Source organism: Diplotaxodon limnothrissa, linkage group LG4 (assembly GCF_057381915.1).
Source record: "Diplotaxodon limnothrissa isolate DT_005_m linkage group LG4, D_limnothrissa_male_GT1.1, whole genome shotgun sequence".
Taxonomy (NCBI): Eukaryota; Metazoa; Chordata; class Actinopteri; order Cichliformes; family Cichlidae; genus Diplotaxodon; species Diplotaxodon limnothrissa.
The window spans coordinates 20,317,348-20,343,010 of NC_140599.1; the positions used below are offsets into that span (position 1 = coordinate 20,317,348).

General features: G+C 38.3%; 1 protein-coding gene across 1 annotated transcript; it reads right to left on the reverse strand.

Annotated features, from left to right (window-relative positions):
- Positions 1 to 6,813: 6,813 nt before the first annotated feature.
- Positions 6,814 to 16,635, reverse strand: LOC146633699 (nuclear GTPase SLIP-GC-like). Its single transcript, XM_085352435.1, has 20 exons — positions 16,569 to 16,635; positions 16,211 to 16,323; positions 15,906 to 15,941; positions 15,570 to 15,594; positions 15,341 to 15,427; positions 14,682 to 14,769; positions 13,526 to 13,742; positions 13,183 to 13,404; positions 12,172 to 12,378; positions 11,898 to 12,073; positions 11,229 to 11,322; positions 11,054 to 11,141; positions 8,681 to 8,802; positions 8,268 to 8,411; positions 8,025 to 8,179; positions 7,796 to 7,913; positions 7,605 to 7,713; positions 7,371 to 7,501; positions 7,081 to 7,162; positions 6,814 to 6,887 (listed from the first exon to the last, which is right to left on the reverse strand). Exons 1-20 carry the CDS (start codon positions 16,633 to 16,635, stop codon positions 6,814 to 6,816), a joined length of 2,355 nt encoding a protein of 784 aa, XP_085208561.1.
- Positions 16,636 to 25,663: the final 9,028 nt, after the last annotated feature.

The following is a 25,663-nucleotide window of genomic DNA, read 5'->3' on the forward strand; positions in this document are numbered from 1 at the left end:
GACCACAAAGAAAAACTGAAAGATAAATTGTAATTTCTAATCAAACAACAAAATGGCTAGGAATAGGCAGATATATAAACAATACGTTTAGAGCAAAAGTTCAAATAGTTTACCTGCTATTGAAGATGCGGTAGAAAAGGTTCTTTCAGAGACGGTGAAGTCAGCCAGAAGGCATAGACTGGGAACAGTCAGGAACAAAAACAAAAAAGGAGAAGTCCAACAATAAGTAGAAGTTTTAAAAACAAAAGTCGATTAAGGTAAAAAAAAAAAAAAAAAAAAAGCAAAAAAGGAAGAGAAGGTAAGTAGAACAAAAGGAGGTGAGTGGAACCAGATCTGAACATAAACAGATGCTAGTCAGAGGATGAGTAAGGGTAAGTGCGAAAAGGTGGAAGAGCTAGTGTTATTGCAGAGGTGCCGGAAGTGGCTGGATGTTTGACTATAGGATCTTAGTGGACATGTAAAAATAAGGAGTGAGTGAAAGACTAAATATTGAAACACTGACATTTAGTTTTGTTTGAATGTGGGAAAAAACCCAGCTAGGAAAAATGTAAAAGGAATAACGTTGGTAAACAAATACATAAAGACAAAACAAAACTAACAGCAACTGTTAGGTATGACAAGCAAATGTGTTCTTTGAAAACACTCAGATTCTTTACCATTTTGTCAGAATGTCAACACAATTTTGATAAAACAGCACAAAAAGAGTCTGGGTTTACTTCCAAAGCTATGTTTAAAATAAAAAATTATATAAATAAACACCAAACTTAAAAAAAAAACAACTTTCCAAAAGGAAGTTCTCTGAAGAATAAACATAAATGACATGACGCAGATTTGTTCCATGTCTTCAGTATTTATGTATTTATGTTATTCATCTATGTTTATGTTATTTACAAGGTCAGAAAGGCTGCAGGAAGCAAGATTGATTGAATGAGTGATGAAACAGCATGGCAAGATTGTTTTCATAATGCATATACAATTTCGCCTAATACAAAACTTTCCAAAAGATGCAAGAATATATGCATTTACCAACAGTTTTGCTGTATCATAACTGGGTAAAACTTTAACCTTATTAAAACGGCCTTGATTAACTATGATGTGTTTTTGTCCTAAGTAACATTATCAGTGTTTTTAATGACACTGAAGGTAATCTATTCAGCAGCTGCACTGAATCCATGAAATAGTCACAGGTCAATATTAGTAAAGCTGCTACTTAAACCTGAGACTCAAAAAGACAAGATTTTGAGTTCCCCATCCCTGTCTTGCACACACACTGGTGCAGTTTAAACCAGAGGTCCATAAATAATCAAGGCACATGGAAGGTCCCACCACTAAGGCATCCAGTCACTTCCACTTTATTGCATCAGCCCCTGATAAAAGGAAACAAGTTATTAATTTATATAAAATATTCATCTAAAAAAAAAAAAAAGCCTCTGTGGTTAACCCTACTGCAGAAACACTGGTGCAGCTGCAGCTAGAAAACGGAGAGAGGGCCTATGTAACTACAGGGGTCCAACAAAGAATGGCCACGCATCATACTGATGTCTTCGGTAATTTATTTTTCTCTCTCTCTCACTCTTATTGTCTTCAGACACCATGAAAACTGAAGAAACACAAAGTTTACAACATAAATGCTTTGAGCTTATCAGTCTCTCATATCAGTGTCCATAAACAGTCTTGTGCAAGCAGAACAGAAAAAATGCATAATAATGGATATCACAAAAATGTCCTCTCATTACCAGTGTAGAACACATATGCAACATTATACAAACAATATACATGAAACCATACCATGTGCGCCTCTTGGACCACATGCAGAATAACATTAACGTTGAGGCTGTAGATGCATCTGTAGCCATGTATCCATGCTAGCTCCACAATGCCATGGTTGTGCTCTCAACCAAACTCTGGTCATGTGACAAACTCTACCTCATACAAACTTTACAGCACTTTACATATTTAACAAACCCATATTTTGTAATCACATATTTTAGAAATGTTTTTTTTAATTAATGTTAGACTTTTATCATCTTATCTTGTAAATAAATGAACTAAATTAAGCATGAATCTATCACAGAAACATGAAATAACCAACTTTATTTGAACTGTCTCAGGGACAGTTACAGCCTACTTCCAATGGTGTAACACAGTCCTGATCAAAAGTTTAAGACCACTTAAAAAATGGCACAAAAAAAATCATATTTTGTATGGTTGGATCTTAACAAGGTTCCAACTGGAGCTCGAACATGCAAAAAGAAGAAATGGGAGTGAAACAAAACATTTTTAGAAGGTTATTGAAAACAACGCTTAAACTGAAACAGGCTGTTTTACAGTTGATCAAAAGTTTAGGACCACACCTCCAAAAAACCCAGTAAACACCCAAATAGAAGTGTTATTGTTGATCACTTCAAAAATTAATATTAATTGTTATATATTCAAACTGCTCGAAATGAATAATTCAATACATCAAAAACACATTAACAGGCTTCCATATGCTCTACATACGGCTTAAAGGCTATTCTAAAATCTTAAACCAGAGCAATGCACAAAGATCAAACGATCAAGACCAAATCACTGCCCAGACAGTTACTGAAATGGGAAGAATAAAATCCGAACGAAAGAAGGGAGAAAACAAAGCATAAAGGCAAAGCAGCAGCACTTCTGTAAGTGTAAGCCAGAGAAACAGTAGCGGCGCCACTGTAATGCTATCAGCCGCCCACCCACATGCTGTGAATGCACGGTAAAATTAGCATTTACAGTAAAAAGACGATTGTGACAGAAATAAAGCTAAGACCGTGAAAAATCAAAGTTACAAACGGCGTCTTCCAGTTCTCAGAATGGAGGTTTCTGCAGCTACGACCTATAAACACACCTGTTTACTGCGAAGTAAAATCATTAAATGCACAGAATTAAAACATACCAGCAAACGGTGGAGGGAAAACTTCAGAGGAAACAATCCGCAGGTGATCTATACAAAAACATGAGTAGCACCAATCAACAAAAATGTAACCAATTCAGTCGGAGGGAGCAGAAAAATTTACACGACTTCTACCTGTAACAGCTCCAGAAGGCAGGTGACGAAGACCCGGATGTATACAGCAACAGGTGAGCTAGTGAGGGATGCTTAGATGGAAGGGCGTCTAATTCGTGATATCGTACCAGTAGCTTTATTCTGAAATAATCCCCCTTCCTTTAATTTTGTGCCGGAGACTGACGAGGTACAACAGGTCCGGGGGTGGGGGGATATAAACCACATATTTGTTTAATATTCACATTGACGGACATAACTTCAAGATTTGACGCAAAAGTAATGTCATCCAGAGTAATAGATAGTCTCGAGGACAAGTGTAAAAATAAATGTCTTCGAAGACATTTTTTTTTACATTTATTTACATTTATTTTACACAAATAGAAACTGAAACTCTGGCAAGTAAAAACTATGATCAAGCCATTTGCATCACATTCATTTGCAAATCGTGTAAGGCTAATTCAAAGACTTCATTCAGGAGGAACGCCCTCCTCCCTGCCATCATTGCTTTACGCACAGTCACAACAAAAACAAACATTACATTTGACAACACGGGGCAGACGTGTGTGCGTGTGTGTGTTGCGAGAGCAAGAAACCAATGATGTCAATACGAAGGACCAGAAGAGTCAAGTGCATCGAAGTGCATCTGTGTTAAAATAATGAATAGTGTAACAAAATACAAAATTATTTTATTCATTTAAAAATTAATAAATTAATGTATTACTTAATAACTTAATAACACAATTTATAAATCAATGTTTCAAAATGAATTATTAATCAATGAATAAATACTTCAAACTAAAACAGATTTCACAATTTTTTTAACTCTCAATAAAAACCTCATTTCAAAAAGCATTTTAAAATGACAAATTAGAAAAAACTGATTTTCAAGTTGCAATTTAAAAAAGAGAAATAAGTAAATTAATTCAAATATCAAGGTTTTTAATTTTCCATTTTTGTTAAAATCCAAGTTGAATTTAAAGTGTTTAATTGGATAGATAATTTAGTTTGAAATATTGATTTGCAATATTATAAATATGTATATACTGATGGGCAGAAGAAAACTTGAACAAAGCTCTAAAGCTATTAAGTGCCCACCCAGGCCCAGGCTGATCAAACGACATCACCTGAGTATGAAACAAAGTGCCCCACCTCTAACAGCTGCTCAGATGGCAGTTATTTATAGTAGCACCATATAATGTGATTGGCCATTAATTGGTGATTACCAATGCAATATTAAAATATATCATTATTATTTCTCCTACAATTCCATCCACATTGCATGTCAGTATAAAGCTTGTATTTGGTGTGAATAATAATTGTTAAACTAGGTATTACTGTAGAGTTTTTGACAGTACTCTCTCATTTCAGTCTCACATTAATTACATAACTCGCTCTGCATACTTTCACTTATGTAACATTAACCGACTTCGTCCCTTCCCACCCGGTATCCAGTAAGGGTCCTGGCTAGACCCCCCATGCTAAAACCAAGCCCTGGAATGGCACGGCTACGTCTGCAGCCAGTCCACAGCTCGGACACAAGCATTTTATACATGTTGTACTCTGTATGATTGTGTATGTGTCAAATAAAGTTGGTTGCTTAGTTTGCTTAGTTCCCTACTCCCCATGCTGCTGCCATCCTTGTCCATAGTCTTATTACTTCTCTGATTGATTATTGCAACTCCCTCTTATTTGGTCTCCCTAATAAGTCCCTCCATAAACTTCAACTTCTTCAGAATCCTGCAGCTCGGGTCATAACTCATACTCCCTTAAGGGACCATATCACCCCAATTTTTCAGCAGCTTCACTGGTTACCCATACAAGCTACGATAAACTTAAAAATTTTAGTTCTCACATTTGAGTGCATCCACGACCTTAACACTCCTTATCTTTGTGATCTGCTTCATATCACCACTGTTTCCCGCTCTCTCAGATCTTCATCTGCCATTCATCTTGTTGTCCCTTCTGCTGGTCTTATCACAATGGGGAACAGAGCTTTCAGTCGCTCTGCTCTTTGGCTCTGGAACTCAATAGATTCCCTTCCCTTATTTAAGTCAGATTTTACTTGTTGACAAAATCTTGGTTGCTTTTTTATTTGTGGGGGGGGTTTGTATTTTAATTTATTTTTAATCTATTTTAATCTACTGTTTTATTGATCTTTATCCATGTTTATCTTTTTCTCTTTGTAAGGTGACCTTGGGTTTTAGAAAGGCACCCTCAAATAAAATGAATTATTATTATCATCATCATCATTAGTAGTAGTAGTAGTAGTAGTATTAATATGCACAGCTTGTTAGGGACATGACAAAGGGAATTCCACACAAATAATTTTACCATATTCATTTATTAAGCACAAACAGAGGTAAAGCAGAAAAAACAACAACAACTATGTGCTTACCTATAAACAACAAGTGACTGAAACTAGAAATAACCACAAAAGCCACAAAAGCGGGAAAAAACAAAACAAAAACTAAATTGGGTGCCAGAAAAGCCCCAGCCTTCTTAGAGGAGGGGGAGGGTGGCCGCCATCTTAAAAGAATATCACCTTACATAGGTTCCCAAACAGGTGAATTCCTTGTCTCGTAATAGATGGGAGGAGCCAGTAATGATGACCTGAACAAAAGGAAATAAAACAGGCCCACCAAATAATAACAAGGCTTAAGGCCTCACAGGATGTAAAACTTATTTTTCATCGTAGGCCACATACAGCTCACTTCTATCACAGATGGGTCAAACCATAGAAACTCCAATTTCTGTCAATGTAACGATGTTTAAATACACATTTCTACACTATTATAGTGATTTCATAGTTCCAAAAACTGTAATGCAGACGTAGCCATGCCATAAGGAAAATCAGTGAAGGTACACACATCAGGGACAAGAGGAGACAAAAAAAAAAGACTTAAACTGGGCTCCTAACTGGGAGACCAGTTTGAGGACAGTAAAAAAACACCTTAGCACAAAAAAAGCACATGAATATTCACATGTACACCACGTAAGCACATGACATGCATTGGAGGCGTTTGGGATGGGTGAGGGTAGGTGAGTGCGTATCTGTGTCAGTGTACTTGTGTGTGTGTGTGTGTGTGTGTGTGTGCGTGTGTATGTGTATCCTGTGTTCAGCTTGAGAGACTGTCCTTTCACCTAGTTAAGCAAAAGTCAATAGTCCACAGCCTTTGCAGGAAATCAGAATTTTACAGTTGTTCTGACTACTCACAGCTCTACCCATAGCTTCGATCATAGCGGGTAGCCTTGTGGGGTTTATAACAACTGTCACTGCTTTCTTCAATTTCCAATAAACCAGGGCCAAGCCATCTCCGATCAGCAAGAATCCTGTTATAATGATTCCAAATAGGTAGATGTCTTCAATGTCCTCAGTCGAAAGTCCCGCCAGGCACACGACATGCCACTTCTCCTGCCATCGTGCCATCGGCAGGGAACGTCCCTCCAGGACGGTTGAACTCTTCCGAACCCAGGCTTTTCATCGAGAAGTGAGTGTCAATTGCATTTAGGGATCAGTTGATCAAATTCATAGTTCTTCTTTAGGTATTAGAGATGAGGACTGAGAGGCTCTTCTGGGGTTAGAGATAGACACGACCAGATAAAAGACACGAGAAGCCAAGCAGGAAAGATAAGGGAGGGAGAGGGAGAGAGATGCGTCCACCTCCATCAGAGCCAAAGCAAGCAAACAGAATCTATTGTCTATTAAAGACAAAAACACTGACATTTTTTAAAAAAATTAACAACAATAATTTCATACTGAAGATAAAATCTTAGGATTTACCCAGTTATATTTCATCATCTGGAGTGCCTACAAGTAGATCATAATGTTTCTTCACCATCTTAAGCTCTGTTGAAACATCTGAAAAACAAAACTTTTTTTGAATTGTTTCCTCCCAGAGTGACACACATACGTAAATGTGTGGCTAAATGAATAATGAATAAATTTTAAAAAAAGATAAATAGACACCCTTATTGTTATCAGCTGCAAGATTGCAAAGATTAAGAGGAAAGGCAAACAATTTGAACCAATGTAATTACATCAAACTGTTTACCTGGGAGTAAGCACTCTTCATCCTTGAATGAAAGTCCAATAGATTCTTTCATAGTTTTCTCCAGAGTCCCCAAGACGTATACCTAATTTAAAAATGTAAAGTTTTTCATCACTTACCACAGACTAGGATATTGTGTTAAAGTTGTATTTAGAAGTTTCTCAGACTGGATTAAAAATATAAATGGAAACATACATTTCTGTATAAGTCTATTCCAGTTAAATACAGAAAAAGCCTTCAGGTGAGTTATGAGAAAATATGTTCATCATAATTCTTCATAAAACATGACAAACCATCAAATCGTGCAACTTCTCCAACAAGGTGTTTTTTGCCTGCTCAAACATGTCCTTCTTTGAGTGCATGTGGTTTTTAATAGTCTCCCTCATGTTGTACAGTGTGTCTTCTCCTGTAAATGCTAAAGCCTCTACAAAAAGACAGAAAACTCTTCAGACTTTTTATGCTGAATAATAACAAACATAAATATCTGTTTAGGTGATAAGTTGTGAAGCTCTGATCTTATTTCTTACTCTTGTAGCCTTCTTCCATAATGTTCTCAACTGTCTCTGTCAGACTGCTGTAGACAATTTTCTTCTGCTTCTGGATGATTCTGTTTAATTTTGCCTTAATCTTTTCTTCCTGAGAGAAAAACATAAAGTATAGATGAACTTTACTTATTGTTTATCAATGGGCTAATGTATAAGAAAGTCTCATCTCTTACCTCTGTCTTGAGGAATCTGAGCTGTAGTTCAGCATTTTTGTACTTTTCAATCAGAGAATCAGTGTTAAGTGTAAATGTATTGATGACTCCGTTGAATGCTCCACAGTTTACTTCATTTCTAAAACAAGTAAACATTATGGTTTATAATGACAGAATTGGCAAGTTTACATGTTATGAATTACATATCTTGAATGATATTATGTGACTGTTTAGAACATGTTTTTATTACGGGAAGGTCTTTCTGAATTCTGCACCAATGCTGTCAATCAGACAGGAAGCCAACTTCATATTAAGGCTAATTGGTTTCCCTTTTTTTGGTTTGTAGACGCCACCATTCTCAATGACACACTTCCGTAAATTGTAAAAAGCACCACCATTCTTTCCCTGAAACACAAAAGAAAACTCAGAATTATTGCATTTTACCTTGTCATGTAAAATCTGCATGTATTTTAACTATGATTAAAAAACATACATCATATAAGAAGGATTTCTTAACACCATCATCAAGACATCTTTCAAAAGCCCTACAGGTGTCTTCCATTTCTTTTCTGACATTATCAAGTTGGAGTTTCATGTTTCTCTCAAGTTCTTCACACACCTCGCCTGTTTTACTATCCTGAAAAACATTTGAAGGAATAAAACCATGAAAACCACTTATTGTTTTTTTTTAAAAAGATTAATGAAATTCAGTTGGTTTTAAAAGCCACTCTCCTGTAATAAGGACCTGAGAAGAAAAAATGGAGCATCAAAACCTTATGAATCAGTCAACCAATTAATAACTCATAGTTTAATAAATATAGCAAAACCAAAATTAGACACACAAACACAATTGATAAATCCCAACATGTAAGAGAATATTATTTTGTATCTTTTACTTGACCTTACCACTCCTCTGGAGTTGGCGTCTTGAATCAAAGACAGAATCCCGTGAGCTCGATTCACATAGTTTACTGTCTCTGAGTGACAGTCATTGAGATCTTGCAAAAATCTCTGAAGTTTGGGTATTTCTGTAAAATAAATTTCAATGTTACAATTTTACATTACGTACTTATTTGAAATTAAATAATTCTTCTTTCAGTCAAGGCAAACTAAAAAAAACAAGTGCAAATCCTATGGAGGACCAGGATTATCAAAATGAATGAATTAAAAATGCAATTAAATAATTAAATATATGTTTCATTATTTAATTAAAATTGGAATTAATTAATTAAATAAATATTTCAATAATCAATTAAATGTCCATTCATTACATTTAAAGCATTTATTTATTTCAAATTTTATTTTATTAATGACATATTTAATTAATTGTTTAATGATGTATTTATTTAATTCATTTTGGCACTCTTGGCCCTGCCTCTGTCTTCATGAATTTATTTTATCTGTCAGCCTCACCCATCAAAGTCAGGGGTCGGGGTTAACACTGCAACCGCTGCTTGTCTAACATCTGAATGGTTACAGTGCAAAGTAAGTCAAGACAGGTTGATCCTAAATAATTGACTGCTATGAAATGGTGATAGTGTGGACTTGGGGCAGCCAGGTATCCCAGAATGCATTTCAAAACAGAAGCGGCAATGGTGGTGGCGCTCTAAACTGTAAGTAAAGTTTTAAAATACCCCGTTTTTCTGTCATAAACTCTACTTTTAATATTATTTTAGCTGAGAATTCAATGGCGTAATCTTCACGTATCAGGTCAGGTTGTCAACATAGAATATGTTTGCAAAAGTTACCTGGTTATCGTCACAGTTTAACGTGGGCACTGTTGCTTTATGTAACGTAATGTCGGAGCAATATTCTGCACAAGATAATCAAATGTATTTTTTTTTTCCTGAGCGCAGAGCTGCTGGAGCTTGTTTCCCTTGTTTCTCTGTAAAACGGGATTTACGGAGAGTGAAGGACACTTATAAAACTACAGAGCACCTCATAGGCGAACCCACTTTATCAGCAGCTGATATCGAATCACCGGCACACGGCTTTAATACCTCCGCTGAGTTTTAGCTCTCAGTGGAGGTTAAACAGCAGACATAATTTATTCAGGTTCTGTCTGTCAGGTCATGTTTACTTCACTGTTTCATTTACAACAGAGCAAATCTGATCGGCTCTGATTAAAGTTTTAGCTCTCACGTCTTTCGAATAGTCTGATAAAGATGATTTTCTGTAAAAGAATATCGATATGACCCCTGGCGTATATGACCGTTAGATTACTTTGATGCTGCCAACACTTTGTGCCTGCCCTGGGAAACCCTGGGTTAATTTAGAGAGCTGACAACCAGCTTCGTGTGAGCATTTATCCTGGTCCCAGTGTTAGGGTCAGTGATTCCAGAACACTGAAAAATATCCTGGATATGCTGATCTCGCTCTTGGTATACAGGGCTAAAAGACAGCAGCTGGACTTCATTGTTTACCTTCATGGTTAATATTCATAATGAAAATATTAGTTGAACATTGTGAAGTCTGTATGTTTCAAAGTGTCTAACAAGCCTGGTACACTTAAACCTGACAGTTAATATATGAGGGAAACACCAACGCCGTTATCTCTTTTAAAAAAGATTATGCGTTTATGCACTGGTGACACTGATTATTGAATGTAAAAGTCAAAGTTCATCAGATTTATTTGCTCTCTCTCCTCCTTAAACATAATTTTAATGTTAGTTTTAATTCAGAATTGGCGACTGAAACAAGTGTGGCACCTAGGAACATCAGGAGATAAAGACCCGATAGATATAACCTTAGTAAAGGAAGTTGGTGTTCAACCTCCAGTCAGCTGGGGTTATGACAGCCATGACACACCAACCAGATATCTGAAGATTAAAACATTACATTCTTGGCTAAAAAAATATTTAAAGTGTATTTGGTGACACACAAACTGGGTTTTTCAAAGTACAGCTCGGTTAGTTTTTACATGTCCTTGTTGGCGCAGAGAAACGCCCACTTAAAGAATAGCCACCAGGCCACAGCTATGGTTTTGACTCGAACAACATTAACCCCGCCCCCTAAAGTTGATGGGTGAGACTGACAGCTAAAATAAAATTCATGAAGACAGTGCCAGGGCCAAGAGTGCCAAAATAAATGTAAGATATATATAATTAAATAATTAATTAAATGTGTCAATAATTAGCTGATCAAATGTCTAATTAATTAAATAAACGTTTGAATAAATAATTTATTACATGTTTTAAATATATGGTATATTTAATTAATCAATTTGGTCACTTCTGGCCCCCTATACATTTGAGTTATTTAGAAGGAGACTTCACCTACCAGTTTCTTCTGGACTTAAGTAGTTTTGTTTTAGGAACTCTTTGGAGCTCACTGTGAACACTTTGAAACTGTCATCATTGAAGTGTTTCTAGGGAAAATGTGATTTGATTTTAAAGCATTCTTGCAACTGTGGAGAGTCTTTGCATTAGATTTTCTGTCAGACTACAAAACTCACCCTAATTTTGCTTCGCTTGTTGAATTCTTTCTTTATTGCATCCGTGGCTTGCACGTTTCTTTCAGTGATTAGATCATGGACGTCAGCTGATGAACTAAAAGAAATGTAAATATATATATGTATATGTTCTGTACACCATCATCAGTTTGCAGGAGGTTGTGTGGTTTTGGCTTTCAGGTGGAGTTGTGGGAGACTCCTTTTGTGACCAAGCTGAGCTTTGCCTAGGTGGCTTTTGCACACTACTATTATTGTTATTAATCTTAAAGCATTATGAGACATGTCAGCAGGTTCTCGTTGGACCATGATTTGTTAGGAAGTTTCCTATAATCTCATAGATTTTGTACCCATACATAAAGCTACCATGATCCCATCATTGCATCTCTTTCTCCTCCTACTCCTGTTTTATTCTTCAGCCCCTCTTGCTGTTCCAAACCCTTGCCTGTGCCTCTCTTAAATAACTCAATTTCCTTCTGACCAGGCAATTCTCTGTTCATTACTCAGTCCACCTTATTTAGTAAACTTTATAAAATTGTCTCAGCATCTGAGACTCCCTTTGACCCAAATGTTCTGCATTCATTACAAAAAAGTCTCAACTCTGTGCTTTATCTCTCCTAGCTTGATTTTAAATGGAAATGCCGTGTAGTTGATCATCATGCAACATTAACTTACAGATCATCTGAATCATCAAGAAGATCAGACTTAGTGCAGATAAAATGAATTTGCTGACATTCGCCACCATTTCCAATCAGACTACTGACACTTTCCAGGATCTCCCAGGCCTCTTTCTCTGATGCTGCTCGATTAATTTCAGTCACAATCCACACAGTAGAACAATCTCCAAGTATCTGAAAGGAGAATAACATGTCTCAGTGCTTCATCAAAAGATGACATTACTGTTTGCACAAGAATACAGTATAAGCAAAGAGCAGTAGATATGAATTACCCCTTTCCACATCTGATCTCTGCTCTTGTTGCAGTCACCATTTCCAGGAAGGTCCACAAGTGTGACATGCTGGAGAAGAGACTTGTTTGGCACCCTGACAGTCACACACTTCACTAGTGGCCAAAACCACTTTTTTCCTTCATTGCCTTCTTCTTGTTTTGAATCACTTCGTGTGTACTTGACAACTTTTGCACAGAGTTCATTAGCCTGCAATAAAAAACAAAAGTAAAGTAGTGCAGTTTAATTTCAGTCCTCAATGCAAGTGCTTTACAAAAACCATCAAAAAGTCAGTGACATAAAAGATGACAAAAGAACAATTAATTAAAGAAACTGGATCACTAAAGCTGGAGTAATTAGTTTTAAAGTTTAGCTTTAAATGATCAGATTGTGTACAAGTATGTCTATCACAGAAGTATGGGATAATGTAGCTTCCCCTTGTTTTATATTATACCAAGACAGTCCCCCACTCTGAGGGGTACTGAGGGGGAATTCAGGTAACGGTAATTTCTATGGAAATTGTTGCTTTGTTGAACTGTTTAAAACGATCAACCATTTGATAATTTAGAAAAAGGATCATTGCCAGCCACAATTAAAATGTATTTAAGAAGTTATTTAGGAAAAGTTTTATATTCTTTATAACTAGTATTGCTCTTAGCAGAAACAACTTTATGTGGGCATGTTGTATAGTTGTCCACAAATTTGAGACATTAAAAAGCTACTTTACACTGCTCCCTTATTTAAAAGGGGGCACCTCTGCGGGTAACTCAGCATGTTTTGATTGACAGAGTTGTACGCCCTTTTGCCTTTCCTGATGCAACTGGCTGTCAGACATTGACTTGCTAAAATTTCTGGCCCCTTTGATTCACTTTTTGCAAAAGGTGCTCAGTAGTGGATTTCTATGAATAAATTTAAAAGTCGTTAAAAATTTAACATGTGAAAAAGCCAACTATTTAATTAATTTTGCTGTATATATATGATAGATATAATGTAATATGAGAGTTTTTGTCTTACCGATTCACATGTCAAAATCTTCCTCTTGGATTGGAGAAATTCTGGAATTGCTTTGAAATATTTGCTCTTCATGAGGTTTTCAGAAGACTTTTGTTTCCATTCTTCTCCGTACACTGCTGACAGCTTTTCCACAGCATCATGATAATCATCATTATCTTCCATTTTGTGATCTCCATTTTTGCAAGAAAACTGATGAAATGACCACAACTCATCGTTCCACTCCTAAAATAACATTTTTACATATTATTTATTGAGGCATGTACCCAGCCTTAAGCCCCCAGAACTGCACTGTAACACATGATTTAGTTTTAAGTAAAAATGAAACTTTTATAATTCAATTTACCTCTTTTGTGATGAACTCAATTTCTGCCTCATACTTTGAGCTGTAGGTATTAGCTTCCAATTTAATCATGACTGAGGTGCAGGCATTGATACTTCCTGAAGGTAAAAGATTCTTCTCTTTGATGATGGCATTTATCAAAGAGCTCTTTCCAGCCCCAGTTTTACCAAAGACACCAACCAGCTCCCTCTTGTCTGTCTCCAAATCACAGATTTTTTTCCTGTTGATCAAGATTTTAAATATGGGTTAATTGATTCAGTCATGAAAACATTTTCAAATGTAATTAAAAAGGTTTAAAACAATATTTTGACATCACTAATGCATAAAAGAATAGTGATAGTCATTTTAGTATATATGTCATTATAGAATATCCAAAGAATTATCATTAGACGTTTCAGTTTTATACACTTATTCAGCTCATTGTTTATTGTTGTTTTGGTTCATAGCTTCATTGTTTGTCAGCAAAAGTGCTGATGTTTCTATTATTAGCTATTGGATGACATTTTTTTAAGTCTAAGTGGGATACACATTAAAAGTCAGATGTTCAAACCATACAAATTATAGATGATTTAATGCTTTAGTATCATTAAATCATCAATAATTTGTATGGTTTGAACATCTGTTGTTGTTAGTCAGAAGTAAAACTTAACCTCCGAAGACCCGAACTCTTTCATGTCATGCATTTTTAATTTCTCTTTGCTATTTGGGCTGATTGGGACCTGATGAATGTAAAAACAAAGAATTATCAGATTTTTTCTTTTTACCTGAGTTTTGTTTCTAAAAAATTGGGATCCACATATGAGTACATTCGTTTTAATTTTGATAGAACAGTGTCAGTATAATGTCCTCGTAAGTGGATATCAGGCCCTTGTAGAGCAAAATTTAGTATTTTGGTCTAGACAACCCAAATTGTGATGTCTACATATGTGGACGCCAGGTCCTAGGAGGTTAAAAACAGATAAAGAAACCAACATACCAAACAGACTGACACTAGAAATAAATGGTTGAATATTGAACCAAAAGGATTTGAGACGAAGCTAAAAATAAACTGCTTTGTTTGTGAAACCTGCACATGGTCATGAGTGGAACCATGCACATATATTACAAAACGTAAAAAATTAAGGCCCATTCATTAAAAAATATGAAAATTAATACTCACTTCAAGAAAGCACAGAATTTGTCTTGGTGATGTAGTCTGGCATGTGCAAATGTCATGATGCTTTTTGCATCAGACAGTATGACTGATTCTGTGGGCATGAAAGTAAAGAACTATTTAGCAGGACTTCTAAACTAGCATGTAGTCAATGTAAAGTCTCATAACAACAACAACAAAAAAACAACAAAAAATTTTGTTCACAAAATTCACAAAAAGTGTGAATTAGAGTATATCAGGAGCATAATGTGACAACTTACCGACAGACATTAATATATCATGCAACATGCTGACTGTTAAAATTTGATAGCAGCCCAAAGAAAAAGTAATTTCTAACACCAAAGCAGAAACTGACTGTGGCGGGCCGTGGGCGGCGGTGTTGCGACAGGGAAGGCAGAAGCACCTGTAATCATAATCACTCTTCGCTAGCTTAAGAATGGTGTAGGGGCCTGTAATATTGTTGTTGTTGTTGTTGTGGGTATGTGTGGAAGTGTATTAGAACAGCAACCATAGATAAAAGTATGTTGAAGAACGTAGAATTGTGGTCACGTCATGCCTCATTCCTGCCACGCCGACATTTTATATTTTGGAAAAATTGTCCTGCACAGAAATTTAACCCTATAGTGGCTTCAACTGTAAAATTGTTCAGAAAGAGTTGTAAATACCTGCAAATCCCGGCACAGACAGACGTTGTCGCTTAGCTGGTGGTTGTAACCTGCTGGCGTCACTTTGAAGATCAGATTTTCTCTTTCCTGATTGGACAAAAACAAAAGAGAAAGAACAAAAAAAGTTTCTCTCAGCATTGAAAGTTGTTCTCAAAGTTTGATTGTACAAAATAGTGCTGCCTTTAAAACAGATTAATGAGATGCAATAAATAAGATGCGTGTGTCTCACCTGTATCACTTGTGGATGGAAAGACCTGAGGATGAAATTTAGTTATACAGATAATTATTCAACCAGCAGATTGATGAAGAATAGATTATAATTATATTCCTGCTTAACATCTCATCCTGTCAGACTATTCTTTTTCCTAATTAAGTCTCAGTCACACTGACCTGTAGAGACGGTCGGTGAACCCCTACAGCAAGTTGTAGTTGCTAGGTTAAAATGTGTATTAACGAACCCCCGATGAATTAAGTTTTTAGATTCAGTCTCTATCAGCCAGAGGATGGAGCTTTACTTTGTCTCAAGCAGTTGGCCCAAATGTCTGAAATTCAGTATAATCCTTACCTGAGCCAAATCAGCTGCTTCTTGCTCCTGTTTACACTGCAGATAAAAAGTGCAAAGCTGTGTACAATATTGAGCACTTAAACATGTATTAAAAATGTCATTTGTCATATAGACACAAAATCTTAAGGCAACAAAACAACACAATTGAAAAGAAATGACTGTTTCCTGATTTGAGTTTTGTTATTCCCACAATCAAAAGATTTTAAATCCAAATTAGTGAAGAATTAACAAAAATTCCACTACATACGGTATCTAGATAATTCAAACCTCTATGCACTAAAATAGAAATGATAGAAATTAATTACCTTTAACAGCCTGAGGTTCTTCTTTAATTTCACTCTTGGTCCAGCTTTTGTGATCACATGATCAATTTCTTCATCATCAAGATCATACAGACTTTCTGCATCAATTTCTTTATCTGCAGTTAAAGATAAAGTTGAAGAGATAAAGATTATTCTCAACTTGCTTCAGAAATTCTTGTTAAATGAATGAAAGAGATGAATGCTCTTCAGTTTTAATTTAACTCACTTTTATGTCTAAAAACATTTTGTGCAGTATGGACAAAAATCTCAAGAATCTATGTTATCAGATGTTGTTTCAGAGTCAACAGATCACATCAGTATCAATATCTGTACTCATTAGGGATTCACGTTAATACTTTACCTTTAAATTTCTCCACCCACTCACTTAGCCCCCATTCAAGCAGTTTGTTTCTTACAAAATCATCCATGACGAAGAAATGAAACTGAAATATACAATTTAATATTTAACCAGACAGCACTGCTTTACAGATTAGATCTTTGTGATCAACTTCTCCTTTAATGCACATATAATCAGTGACACTGATATTAAATTAAAATTAAAAGTTCAAACTGCTCACCTTTTGTCGAAAGTAATGCTGGAAAAGGCTGCTGAGGGAGATGTGAGGGAAGCAATGAGACACAAACAGGGAACAGGCGGGAAAAATAAAAATCAAGCAAAAAGCAAAGTCCACAAACAGATACGATTAAAAACAAACTGGAACTGTGTGGCTCAGACTGCACAATTGCAACTGCTTCTATTCATATAATAGAAAGGCAAATCCAACATGAGTAAAGTGCCTGCAGGGAAAAGCAGAACTGATAACAGAGAAAAGCAGGAAGAGGTGGTGTTTTTTTTTTTTTTTTTTTTTTTTTTTTTTTTCTAAATGACATCAGAAACAGCAGTATGCGACATTACGTGATGGCAGAGCTTCAGTTCATCCTTTGTCATTTTTTTTTTTTTTTTTTTTTTTTTTTTTTAATAAATAGGACAGGGGGAATGAATGAGAGAGAGAGGGGGAGAGAAAGAAAGAAAACCCAAAGGGGAGAAGAGACGGTGAGAAGGGGGGGGGAAGAGAGAGAGAAAAAAAAAAAACTCCTGGGTCACCTGTATGGAGAAAAAAAAAAAAAAAACAAACAAACAAAAACAAACAGAGGAGACAGCAAACAACAAAGAGCAACATAATAATAGAGAAAACAAAGCACCATCACAATAAACTAGCTAGTCATAGATATCAGTATTTACTAAGTAATAAACGATATTGTGCAGCACGCAAGATAGACAGCGCACAGTGTGCTTTGAGGCAGCAGCCAAGAAAGCTTTAGTCCGCGTCTGTGAATACCCATGTGTGCATACCTGTGTGGATCAGCATGCTTGCATTCCAAAGGTTTCTCCATGTAATGATCTGCTAGGGAGTGTGGGGGGGGGGCCACAGCCCCGTCCTCCAGGGTGTGAAGCGGGTATGGAGGAGATCAAAACTCCAGACATCCAGAGGCCCCCAGAACACAAGGGACCATGGAAGACCAACAGAGGGGCAGCCGCGCCACTGTCCCAGTAAGAGCTGAGGAGAGTCCCAGATGAGGGTTCGCCCAGCAGCCGCGGAGCAGAAGTCAGGGGGAGTTGCAGTGACGCGCCCGTGAGCTCCGCCGGCCCCCAGCTGCGCCTGAGTGACCGAGCCCTAGGCCGAGAGGCCGGGGGCACCCCACCTCCAAAGGGGCCCGAGCGAGCCCCAGGCCCCAGGCCCCGACAAGCAGCCGCCAAGGAGTGAGCCGGTGTGCACCCGGACACCCACCCCCAGACACAAAGAACCACCAACACACCGACACCTGAGGGAGTCCGCCACCGGCAGGGGAAGTGGTGGTGGGTGGAGATAGGCCTCCAAACCTTGGAGGGCCTGAGGTGTCCCCAGAGAGGTGGCGTCTGATACCCAGCCTGACATATAGACACAGACATACAGGCACACACAGACACAAACATCCATTCCCACCCTCATGCTCTCATATGCACTCACTCCACACTCAACCAACGTGGAGACAGACATAAAGAGACGCTGTACACACAATCACACTCCCCAAGCGTACTCTACAAACCGGGTCTAGGTACCCTTGCCCCTGGAGGGGGGAATTGCACCCAGACCCAGGTGGTGTTACCCTTTTCCCTGCGGTGGGGAGAGGCAGACCACCCCGACTCCGCAGCAGCAGGGAGGCCCCACACCCCAGACCGCAGTCGGACGGCCAACTCCTCCTACTAGCCCTCCCGCTCCAGCAGGCCGCAGAGAATGGGGGTGGGAGAAGACTCCAAACCTCCCTCCACCCGCTCATTGTAGTGTTGATGCATATGTGTTCTAAGGTGCAATTAAAACCCAGGAGGGCATGGAGCTACCTGCCAAGGAGCAGCAGGTAAGCGCATAGTCCCTCCTGCTAACCCTCAATGACTAAGTGTATTTAAAATTGAGAGGTGGGCAACGACGTCAGGGGTGAGGTATACACCCTGATGGTGATTTGGACTCCGTGATTGTGCCCACCCCCAAGATCCTATATGTATGTGTAATGAGAGTGTGAATAATGTGAATGTCTAAGTTGTGGGATAAAATTGAGGCAGAGGCAGCCAGAAGGGGACAGGGAGGGGGGGGTAGCCTCCTCTGCACCCTGGTGATATACCCCCACTCCAAGGCCCTGCATGTGTGGGTGGTTGTGGAGGAGCGGGAAGAGGGAGGCAGCTGGAGATGGGGAGGGAAGGAAGGGAGGGGCAGGTAACCCCTCCCTGGGGCCAGCTCCCCCGCTGACCCCAGTAGGCACTCCCACCCTCCGCGACCCGCCAGGGAAGGGGGGCCCAGGCCCATCAGACCGGGGCCCAGTGCAGTAGCGCCCCCCGGCTCCACAGAGCCCTGGACAGTCCACCCAACCCCACCACAGAGAAAACTGCACCCACCCCACCAACCACACATCTTCCAGACTACATAAGACGGTAAACGCCCAGGCTGAGATCTTCCTCCACCTCTCCTGTATCTCCCCCTCCTGCAGAGAGTTCCTGAGAGAAGAAAGCTCCTGCAAGATGTGACCATCCCCCCCACCAGTTGAAGAGCCCCCCAGGCGGCTCGATGCACCGGCGGCACCCTGCTCCAGGGCCGGGCCCCCATGCACCCACCCGCCCACAACCCCGGCAACACACCAACCAGGACCCGAGCCCCCGAGGCCCGGCCCGGGCCCCAGCCCAGAGACGGAGCGCCCCCAAAACCTCACGCCCATCCCGGACCCACCCAGGGGCAGCCAGGTTGCCAGGTCAGTAACCCACGTCCGTCAGCACAGACCCTCCCCTAGCCCCGCTGCACGCAGCCGCGAGGAAACAGTCACCTGAGAGCCAACAGAGCCCTCAACCGGACGTGACCGCTACCCCGGGTTGAGCCCCCCAAGGAAGATGCCTCCGGGGAACCCCCCGACGCCCTAAGCCTGTCCCTACCCCCTCACCAATCACAACAATGAAGGCGGGACCAAACTATGACCCCCCACCCCCACTAGGTGATGGAGCTGATAAAAGGGGCCCAGAGCAATTGATCTAATGTGGTGGCAGAGGCTGTGTCAAGACTAATGTAATCTAATAGATAATTTCTATATTGGTTAGAATTAAGATTATTTTTATTTTTCCAGTTCATGAGGACTGTTTTCTTGGCTATGCATAGGGCAGTGAAGATCATATGGGCTATATTCTTTTCTGAAGTGACATTATCTAAGCTGCCCAACAAACACACTAAGGGGGAGGTTGGAATGTTACATTTCAGACATTTTGATAAGTCTTCACATATCTCGCGCCAAAACTTTTGCACTGGTGGACAGAACCAAAGAGCGTGGATGTAATTGTCTGGTGTATTGCCTTGACAGTGTGAGCAGTTGTTGGAAGATGTAAAGCCCATCTTGAACATCCGATGACCTGTATAGTGCACTCTATGAAGTATTTTGTATTGTATTAATTGCAGACTGGGATTTTTAATTAATTTAAAAGTTTTTAAGCAAATCTGAGACCAGAAGTTTTGGTCTAGGTTGACTGATAAATCTGCTTCCCACTTTGCAGTAGGAAGGGATATTGATTCATCTAATTTAGAAAGTGTTCTGTATATTTTAGATAATAATTTGGGGGATTTAAGAGTAAGAAAATGTGCCGCACTTAGTGGTGTTTGTAATTCAACTTGACTGAGGTTAAATTTCTTTTTTACTATGGATTTAATTTGTTGATATTCTAAAAACCTTGTCTTGTTGATCCCATATTGTTCAACTAGTCTGTCAAATGGAATAAATTCTGTTCCCTCTAATATATGTTCTAAGTATTTAATTCCTTTATAACTCCATTCTGGGAAATTAATCATATTATTGTTTTGTAATATGTCAGGGTTATTCCAGATAGGTGTACGTTTGCATGGGATTAATGAAGACTCCGTTATTTTTAGAAACTCCCACCATGCTGTTAGAGAAAAGCTGATGTTGATACTTTTAAAGCATTCATGTCTTTTGATGTTTGAGCTAATAAATGGTAGGTCTGAAATCTCTAGATCCTTGCATAGTGCCTGTTCAACATCTAGCCAGGGCTCAACTAAGAAGGTATGTTTTAACCATTCTGAGATGAACTGAAGCCTGTTGGCTAAGAAGTATTGGTGAAAATTAGGCAGATCTAATCCTCCTCTATCCTTGGTTCTTTGTAGTGTTTTTAAGCTAATACACGGGGGTTTATCTTTCCAAAGGAATTTTGAAATATATGAATCCAGAGATCTGAACCAATCTTGTGATGGTTTGTTAGGGATCATCAAAAATAAGTAATTTATTTTTGGCAAGATCATCATTTTTATAGTGGCGACCCTTCCCATGAGTGATATGGGTAAAGATTTCCATCTAGTCAGATCGCCTTCTACTTTCTTTAGAAGTGGGATGTGGTTTAGTTTAGTTAAGTCTGAAAGCTTAGGAGAGATATTAATACCTAAATATTTAATATTTCCGGATTGCAGTGGGGCAGAGGAAGAATTATGGAAGGAGCAGTTAATGGGGAGAACTGTAGATTTTGGCCAGTTAATTGAATAATCTGAAACTCTTGAAAACCAGTTTATTAAAGTAATTACCTCAGAGAGGTTGGTTTGTGTGTTTTGCAGAAAAAGCAACACATCATCCGCATAGAGACTGATTTTATGTTCTATGTTCTTACATTTTATGCCCTTAATTGTTGTAGCCTGTCTAAATGCTGCTGCTAGAGGTTCGATAAAAATTGCAAAAAGTGAGGGGGAGAGTGGGCATCCCTGTCTGGTGCCCCTCAGGAGACAGAAGCTGGGGGATGTCTGGTCATTTGTTCTGATACGAGCCGTTGGGGAATTGTATAATATTCTTATCCAGTTTATGAAAGAGTTTCCAAAACCAAATTTGTGTAAAGTTGCGAATAAAAATTTCCAATTAACTCTGTCAAATGCTTTTTCTGCATCTAGAGATAATATTATGGCTTCGATGTTTTTATCGTATGAGTAGTCTATTAAATTAAGTAATCTACGAGTGTTTGTTGAGGAGTGCCGACCTTTTATGAAACCAGTTTGGTCAGGATGAATTAAGAGGGGGGTCATTTTCTCTAATCTCTTTGAGAGAGCTTTGCAGATTATTTTAAGGTCTACATTTAAAAGAGAAATTGGACGATAGCTTGAGGGAAATAAAGGGTCTTTGAGGTGGTGTTTGTGCAGAAGGGTGTGGCTGAAAGACAGGTAGCAACCTGCCAGACAGTGTTTTTTTTTTTTTTTTGTCTTACACAACCCAAAGGGATAAAAGTTTACAAATGTTATGGGTTAAAAACAAGACAAAAACACTGTTTTATGTATACTTACAGTAAACTGGAAAACAAAACATTAAAAAAGAAGAAAAAAAAGTGGTCAACACAACAGACAGCTCAACATGTTAGGAATCTGCTCACTTGGATTTATATAGCGCTTTTCAAGGCACCCAAAGCACTTTACAATACCACTATTCATTCACTCTCACATTCATACACTGGTGGAGGCAAGCTACAGTTGTAGCCACAGCTGCCCTGGGGCAGACTGACAGAAGCGAGGCTGCCATATCGCGCCATCGACCCCTCTGGCCAACACCAGTAGGCAAGTAGGGTAAAGTGTCTTGCCCAGGGACACAACGACCAGGACAGAGAGCCCAGGGATCGAACCGGCGACCATCCGGTTACAGATGTGATCCCCAACCCCCTGAGCCACGGTCATTATTTTATAATGATAAAAATAATAACTCGTCTAGTTGCAAAGAGAAAAATGTTGTACTTTTTAGTCTTTCCAGAAGCTGATGCTGTATGTCTAAGACCATGTCTGTAATATGGTGGCTCAGAGTTTCGTTTGAGAGTGGGATGGTCAGTAGCTTGTTTGCAGCAGCCTCTCCCATCAGCTTATGACACATATACAGTATACAGCAACGGGTAAAATCAGTTCAGTGCTTCGTTGCGTAGCATTAGTCCACACTTTGCACACTGGGCTCTCAGGTCCGCCTCGTTTCCTCCGTTCACAAACACATACTTCAGGAAGTCAGGGTTAAACTTGCACAAAAATGTTGCCTTGTGGACGGGGGGTTGTCACTTTTATGTTCATTTTTGCATTTTAAGAACTTCTCCATATATTTTGCTATTTATAAACAGCGGGCAGACTGTCTTCTTCTGGTTGCTTATTGAGGCTGATTAAACAACCCCCAACAAGTGGTGGGAAGCTGCATTGGAAGTGAAATTATTTTTAATGGACAGGGACACAGGTGTAAAATACCTTTTTTTTCCAGCCCTCAAAGTGTGGCTCATGGCCCAGTGGTTAAGAATCACAGACTTATGTGATGCAGTATCAGTTTATACTGTAAATAACTACAAGAGGGTGGACAGGGTATGCTTTGACACATTTGTGAATCATTCAGAAAAACTGAGAAAAAGGTTGATGAAAGATTGATATTTATTCTGGTTCTTTTTTCCCCCCTCAAAAAACAAAAAGAAAGCAAACAAACGAAAACAACAAAAAACAATTCAAATTCAGAAGGATTTCCATAAGAGTAATGGGAGTAAAGACTATTCAGAGACTTATTTCAATGACTTTAAGCATTGAAAAATGCCTTAGTGGAATAAAATAAACTTCTGGCTATAATATTATGAATACGGCTGAAAAACTGTAATGAAGAAGGTCAAATGTTTTTGTCAAATTTTTATAACTTATATTAACAACTGAACCTAAACAAAAATGATGGCATTTTAGGATACTCATACTGATAGGTTTGTAGCTTGAACCTATTCGCTGGAACGTTGAAGACAATATAATTACACAGCAAGCAAGACACGAAGTAGGCAAAGTTCATATTCCTCGTGCACGGGAGAGAACCGGACAAACGCCGTTCCTTCGCTTGACCCCAGTTGCTCTCTCCGCTCCCCCGTAACACTGCTCTTTTATTGAGGTTACATGAATATGCATAGGTTCATTAACATATGACGTCTATATACAAACAAAGAGTACCTTTCCTGTGCGTTGTGTAAGTGTGTGTGTGTGAGTGTGTGGGGTCAGAGTGTGACCCCATAAATGACTTCCCTTAACCTGCTGGTCTGGAAAATCCAACAATCCATCTATATGTAAAAAGCACTTAGACTAAAACTGACATAGCTACATTAATCCTACCGTAAAACATTAAAACAAGGTACGACCTCTTCCCATGCTCCCAGGATGTAGGTGTGCATTCCTGGAATGCATTCCAAGCCTTTGCAGCCTGCTAAAGATCACACATCCTATCACTACACAATTGATTATACACCTCTAAGCATATATGGTTAAATCTTTCTAAGCATAAATGACAATCAACAATACAAAACCTAACACATGCTAAAAAAAAAAAGAAAAGAAAATAATATTTCCTGAAATGTAGAATTTATTACAAAGGTAAATTGGGTGTAACATTTTAAGACAAGCTTTTAGAAATAATGTGATAATATATTTTTAATACAAAATATACTCAGTTCTTTTGTGGGGAAGGAGTTAGTGCCTCAAATGGCACCGAGTACTTGGAAAGACCTGCATAACAACAAAAATGGCTGTTAGGTGTGACAGAGGTCAAATTCTGTTAACAACACACAATGTTGTCAAAATATCACAACAGATTCTGCTAATACTACTGCCAAAACAATGTTTATGTAATATTTTTTGTGAAGAATAAACATAGATGACAAGTCAGAAATGTTGTTGGGAGCAAGAAACGTACAATTAAAGAGCATGACAAGAAGTATGAATGTGTCCTTGAAAAAAAACTTTTACAAATAAATCTATGACTATTGGTGTTTCTTATACACAAATCCATCTAATCCTAATTCAGATATTGTTTTCAAGAAAAACACCCTCTGCTGTGGCTCTAATGTATGAAAACCTGTCAAAAACACATATTTGAGTGTGAAAAGTTGAGATGAAAAACTACTTTTAATCTCATAATCAGACAATTAATTCCACAGTGAAAAGAACTCCTGAAATTGAGGGAAAAGATGGACACAATGTAGAGGGATAAAACTAGTCATGTAGCTACAGGACGGAGATGGAGCTACTTACCCTAACTGACCAATCCTGTCTCAAAGTTTACAAGATCAATTTTAGGATTCATTAGATTATAGTACTAAACATTTTAGAAGTATTTGTAGGTAAATACAATTACAATTTTAATTGTAATTTTAGATAAAATACATTGATATTCCATTTAATTACAGGGGAATTACGCATTAGTCGTGGGCTGTATTATAAAGTGTTGCCATGTTTTTATCTTCTGTGTTAAGTAGACTGATTTTACATGTACTGAAATGTGTTATATAAATGTCATTGGCATCTGAATGAGCCATAACTAAATTCATAAAATAAAAACATTAAAATAGATTTGAAATATATGTAGAGTGATGTAATGTAAATCTCTTTCAGTTTTTCCTCAAACTGCTCTGTCAGCCTCAAGATTTGAATCATTAAAGATACAGACATTCTCAAAATCAAAGTCAAATGTCACCAAACAACTTTTAAATAGACCAAACAAAAACAACTGAAAATGATTGAGACATTGATTGGTATTGACATTGGTGTTTTGGTTTCTGTTCTATATTTCTTAGCTTGTGTATTCCTTTGCCCCTGATATCACTCTGACCCTTGTACTGTGTTCCTCCTGTTCTTGGTCAGAGTTATCCGTGTTCAGTCTGTGGATTTCCTGTTTTACTTTGAAGGTTCATATCTTATGTCAGTGTTTCTAGTTTCGCTTCCTCTGTCTCGTTTAGTCTAATTTCTCCCGGCTGTGTTCCCACCTGTTCCTCGTTTCCTCATTTGCCTACCAGTGTATTTTAGTCCCTGTCAGTTAGTTCTTGTTGTCGCATTGTTAACGTCAGTTCACCCTCGTGCTGTGTCGATCTCCTTGTGTTTCCCGTGAGTTTATGTTTTTTCCCAGTTCAGT

Coding starts and splice junctions, on each gene's coding strand:
- LOC146633699 (XM_085352435.1), bottom strand. CDS start 16,635: ATGGATGATTTTGTAAGAAACAAACTGCTTGAATGGGGGCTAAGTGAG. Junction 15,942..16,210: donor AGAACCTCAGGCTGTTAAAG/GTAATTAATTTC, acceptor TTTTATCTGCAG/TGTAAACAGGAGCAAGAAGC. Junction 15,595..15,905: donor AAGCAGCTGATTTGGCTCAG/GTAAGGATTATA, acceptor TTTCATCCTCAG/GTCTTTCCATCCACAAGTGA.